At 41.1% G+C, this 6,000-nt stretch overlaps 1 protein-coding gene across 1 annotated transcript in view; it reads left to right on the top strand.

Annotated features, from left to right (window-relative positions):
- Positions 1-304: 304 nt before the first annotated feature.
- The window catches only part of galnt9 (polypeptide N-acetylgalactosaminyltransferase 9), a 44,572-nt gene continuing 38,876 nt past the window's right edge, over positions 305-6,000 (top strand). Inside the window, exon 1 of the mRNA XM_046035805.1 lies at positions 305-545. Within this exon, the coding sequence (XP_045891761.1) occupies positions 305-545 (241 nt within the window). The remainder of the gene's footprint in view (positions 546-6,000) is intronic.

The raw sequence follows: 6,000 nt of genomic DNA, 5'->3' as shown, positions 1-6,000 counted from the left end.
GCTAGTTGAGTAAAAGCTTCGCTCACCGGCGGAAGCCGAGCACCGTGGCCGCCAGCAACCTTTCCTACCTCCAGTCTCCATGTGACGGATGTGATGCCCCACTAAGAGAAGAAGCGAGCGCAGCCTCCAGAGCTGTCCGCGGTGCTGAACGGATCCGTCAGCTCCCCGGGTCTTCACGAGTTGACCTTCTCTCCCCCTGAGCGGAAAACCATCCTCCTGCAACGCACAGTAAGGTGGCAAAGCAGGCCACCACACATGGACAGCTGCTGGGCTTGACTGAGTCGGCCGGACAATATTCTATTTCATGGCTGTGGCACGCAAAATCAAAACTTTGCTGACCGTCAACATTTTAGTGTTTGTGGGAATTATCCTGTTCTCGGTCTACTGCAGGATCCAGGACCGATCCGAGGAGCTCATCCAGCTAGGGCGTATGTCTGACCAGAGGCTGCGAGCCAGGAATGGCAAAGTTTCCAACTTGGTGGACAGACAGTCTATTCTCCAGAGGCTGGAGAGGCTGGAGGATGTGGTCTACAATCAATTAAACGGTAGGACACGGCTTGATTATTACATGGGCAGGATCTGTGATTTACTGGTTAAGAGGTAATCAATATAATGAGGCAAATAAACACTTTATGTATTGTGGCCATACCTCCTAAAACGACAGCCCGTGTGCAATGTAGAGGAGCGTACTTTGTTATCACTCAAAATTGACCAAACTGTCTTCCAAAATCTAAAAGGTATTCAGGCAGCATGATCTGAAGCATGACTCATAGTCTACATATTTCTCAGCATCGTTTCTTTGGTAAAGCGGTGAAAATTCTGCTTCATTTTACACATGGAACTATGTTAAACGTGTTGGTGAGTAAAGCTCTGCTGCCTTTAAAACACTAACCCTTCTTGTTAAGAAGCTAATGAAGCAGGGTGATGTATTACAGTGCAATACTTGGTGTACGTGCTTATACCGTTTGTGTTGATAGACTTTACTGGGCTGTTACTTTAACGACCTATCAGGCTGTGACACCCCTCACCCGTAATTGACTTGTTGTAAACTTCACATAAACTTATGCTTTAGGTGTTGATGTCTGCAGATCTGTATAGAATCTCACTTAGAGGAAGTCTGTCTCTCAGCAGCAGCTCATTTCACTGGAGGCACTGCTGGTGAAACATGTCGGATTTAACAAGCTGTCTGACTTTTGAAGGAGAGTCTCATGTAATGGCTCTATAACGGAATGACAGACTTGCATGTATTCACATGGCCATTAGTCTGTGGAGCAGATTTGTTCTTTTTCAGCAGAGCCGCAATCTTTAAAATCTGATTCTGTGTTACTCACGGTCCACCGCCTCCAAAGCCACACAATCGCAAAATGTTAAAGATCTGGTACATGGTGCATACAGATAGTTGAAAAGACTTAACTGGATACAGTACATGGAATATTCCAAGTTTATATACAGTATCTGATTATTATGTATATAGAGACATTAGTTACATCAGGGATAAAACGTAATGAAGCAAACCACTTTTTTCCTACCCTCTACCCCTATTTATTTTACCCCTAACACTTCATACTCCCATGCATTCAATTATATTCATTGAATTAGTGTTTAATATACATTGACCATTAAATTAACCAAACAAAATCAGTGGTGAGTCGGTGGGCTTTAAATGAATGACAATTAGGGCTGCAACAGAATTAGTTTCTCATTTAACCGATTAATCGTTTTGTCTCCTAAATGTCAAAATTGTGAAAAAGGCCTGTCAGGGTTTCCCAGTGCCCAAGGCCATGTCTCCTAATGTCTTTTTTTTACCGACCAAAACCCAACAAACATTTGTGCGCAAAACCAGCGTCAGATCGTAATGCATCTGGAGGGGGTTGATCAACTTGTTGATCTAAAGCAACTCAGTGATTGCAAAGTTTGCTTAATTTCAGCCTTTTGAAAAATATAATCTAGTCCAAATAAAACTTCTCACCCACAAGCATTTCAGCAAACTCAAAATAAACTCCACACTATTCACGCAACATTTCATATACAAAAGCTAAAACGTCTTGTTCTCAAGCCAAATAATGAGAAATCAGTATGGTGGAATGTTACTCCTTGGCAAGGTGGTAGCCTACTGATTGATTTCTAATCTATCAGTAAAGTCAGTTTCTATTTACTAGCTTACTGTTCACTCCTGGGGCATTGTGACTTTATCATCAGTATAAATTACAGGCTACTAAAGCTCAGGCTGAAGGAGGCTGTGAGGGATGTGGATTGTGTAGGAGGAGGCAGGTTGTGTTGTTGAATTTCATGCTGGCCACCAGTAGAGGTCACAGATATCTTAATACCCCTTTAACTACAATTCTACACTACAATGCTGAAAGCTCTTAAAACTCCAAATTCAAGAACATACAGAAAAGAAATTGATTGTTGAATTATCTCTATTTCTAACTGATTGTAAGGATCCAGAAAAAATGGTTTGACAGTCCATTTCATTGTTTACTCAATCACATTTTGTTTACTTGTTAAGGATGTTTCACAGGTTTATGGCCACAAAACAGTGCGAATGTGGGCTGTTTCGACACAATCTTTACTATTTTGCCCGACCTTCTGCAACTATTTGAAGGTCACTCTGTCACTTTGAGTTATGCTTGGCATCTGGCATCCAGCCAGCAGGCACCGCCTCTCAAAAAGTACAATACATCCTTTCAGTCACTTAGCTTTTTATAGAGACAATGCAACTGAGCCGGTCAGCCCCGTACAGTTTCCCTGCTGTGGGAAAGAAACACACTGTGTCTGCAAAATCCTTTAAAGTCTGAAGGACAATGTGTCTCGTCAATTTTGAGTGGGTGGATTTTAAAACATGAATTGCAGAGATTTTTTATTTGGCAAAGAGTAATTGGTAATTGACTTTTCTGAGTGTTGGTTGAATGGCATCCACCTTCTCTAAAGCTAGATATACACAGTCAAAATAACTGCATTTTGTGTCATTTGTTTTATGAACAGTAAGTGAACATCATATCAGCTTCATAAAGTATTCTCAAAACTGACTCCTCTTTCGGCACAGTTGAGTCCAAGTAGCTGGGACACAATTTGTAGGTCTTTCACAAGTGGAGAGAGTAACAGTCCATTATGGGTTGAAGAGAAGAACGAGCAATGAACTAAGTGCAAAGCTGGCACAGTGGCCTGGCTCCCAGTTAACAGCGTCTTGAACTTAGGTGTGAGTCTAAAATCCTGAATTCCAAATTGAGCTTCACGTCGCAAATTGCTTAATTCATCAATTCAACAAATTCCAGTTGTGAGCATGAAAAATTCATATTTACAATTCCCAAAACAAGCTCTACAGGCACATGTCTCTTTCTACGCAATTCAAGTGTGAAACAGAAAAAGAAATCAATTGCAGTTACATAATTTTTCTTTGACAGTGGCAATGTGTACCCAGGAGTGCACACAGGCTGGAAACGTTCGCTGGCTGTCACAATCCCTCCATGATTTGTCTTGAGCTCTTTAATGGCATACTTAATCATATCCTCATATCCCAGGTCACTGCCCCTTTTTCTAAATCGTGCACAGACCACAAATTGTATTCTATGACCATTGGGAATAACTATGGCGAGAGGAGAACTCAGTGCGCCAATAACTATTACCATGTCCGGCAGTGATATGAAGTAATTGCCCATTCCCTCTGTTGTTTATTGCCTACCAATGGCATTCCATGGGAGCTGCAGCAAGGTCCAATTAGATTTGAAGGACATAAACAAGTCGCAAAATTCCTCTTTTATGGCCGTCTGATGGATGGTCACCAGACTCCCAACAAGAAAACAACGGTCAAGCTTTATCAGCAGCCCATTTTGCGCAGAAAGGGCAACATGAGGGTTATCAGCCGCACTGCCTCTGCTGTGGATGCCACCGTCTTTGGCTAATCGGATGCGGTGGGTTTAAGCTTGTTCACAAGCTTATGAAGCACTGTTTTGACCTTAAGTACTGCATTAGAACCAGCAAATACCTCCTGACCGGTACTTACCTGCTGAAGCCCTGTGAGTCTGACTAAATTAACACTATGCACAGATAAGATTAGCTGCCATTATTGAGAAAGAGAGAAATGCACAAATTTTAACATTAGTTTGACTGAAAAGGTTTTTTAAGGTTAATGTTCATATGAACTTTTTGAACTAAGCTGTTGATGTTCAATTAGTGCAGAGAAAACATGATTAAAGAATTAATTCACAGTTTGCTAAGCCCTGTCCCTCTCCATTAGTGCTGCTACATCTTCCAAGATTTCTATTTATGCCTGACACATAATGCGGTTTACAATAAGTAGAATAGTGACAGATGTATCGCTTGAAATACTTTGTAATTTTTTAAACAATGGGTCCTTGATTTCAGGCAGAGGTAGACAAGAGCAGGCTTCTCATTTCTGGCTGGTAACAACTCTTGATATAGATTTTATCTGCTTAGCTAGCTAGCGAATTGCTCCATGAGTTGGTTAAAAAGGCCGTCTTAGGACTTTTTTAGCGTACTTGGACTTGATCCAAAGCTTGACAGACCTGCTGTGCCTAGGTAAAGGTGCAAAGGTATGAGTGGATAATCGCTGTTGAGGGGAGCAGTTTAGTGAAGGTAAACTAAGATGGAGATGTAAAGAACAAAATAGGCTAGTACAAGAACATCCAATAAATACAACACCAACTTAATCATTTTCATTCTGATGGTCTTACTATCACATTTAAATTGGAATACACTAACATAAAACTACCTCACTTTATTTTTCATCGCCTCTCTCCTTCTATTCTGTCACTCGAAGCAGAAATGCTCTAAAAATAAGCTTCTTAAAAAACAGATTGCTCTTAGCAAGTGAATGTGCTACTATTCAGTTTACTCCTCTGACCGGCACTGGATGTGTCATTGTTTGAGCTTGGCTGTTGTCCCTCAGCTCATGGTCCTACTGATGCTCGTCATCAGCCATGCATGTCACTCCCGGCCTTCTCCCGGTGCGTAGGTGCTGATTGGGTGGCAGCCTCACAGGCCCAGCTGCAGCACCAGATATGCTTCTTATCTATAATGCTCAATTATGGCAAAGAAACCAACGTTGTTTATATGCTAAGCCTGCTGGGGCAAAGACTTGATGAGAAAGGAGAAATGTCACACTCTCTCTCTCTTCCAAGCTGACACACACTTGATGCTCCGACTGTATCTTAATGATACATATCGCGGTGTGCCTACATATTGTTGTGCAGTGTGTAATGGCGGCGGCTGCAGGGACGCCACATCACAGCACGGTGAAGCCTGACAAAATGAAATATATTCTAATAATGATATGGAGATGAGGCTCTGGTCGACAAAACAGTTTCAGAAACAGATAAGAATCAATTCTGCTCAGCCTTGAGGAATCATGATAATGAATTCAGCGGCTAACCTGACAATCAGCAGTCAGCCACAGACAATAATGGCAATTTCAGATGGAGCGAGCAATCCTCTTATTTATACTGCTGGCCTAGAGTCATGCAGTGATTACATTACTAACATTTAATAATGGCATCTGATGAAGGAGGGACATATAGGCCAGTATGCCGGATAATTAATGATTTAAATTGATTTTCAATGCCTTTCTGCACTTTGATTGGTTATCCATCTTTTGAGAATTTTGACAGAATTCTCCAAAAAAGTGTTTTGAAATGTTTAGAGTGAACACTAAGGATGTATCCAAATACAAATACATTATTCAGATATGAAGAGATAATACACTTTGGAAGAGATAATACACTTTGAACAGATGCAAATGGCGTTAGAATATGTGCAGTAACTTTTGTTGTGCTGTGCTGAATAAAGCTTCACTGATGCTGCACCGGTGTAATTTATACCTCATGATGCTCTAGTTGAGCCTCACTCTTGCAAATGACCAAAAGAGCCTCTTTTTGTCAAAAGCTTACAAATTTTATTTCATAGACACTTCAACTTTATTTTGTCTTGACCTCCCCCTATTGCATGCACACTTCTATTTATTTTTAAATTAAGCATCATGTC

Source organism: Micropterus dolomieu, linkage group LG21, assembly GCF_021292245.1.
Source record: "Micropterus dolomieu isolate WLL.071019.BEF.003 ecotype Adirondacks linkage group LG21, ASM2129224v1, whole genome shotgun sequence".
In the NCBI taxonomy this organism is placed as follows: domain Eukaryota; kingdom Metazoa; phylum Chordata; class Actinopteri; order Centrarchiformes; family Centrarchidae; genus Micropterus; species Micropterus dolomieu.
Note: the sequence above shows the minus strand (reverse complement) of the source record. Positions and strands in the feature narration are given on the sequence as shown.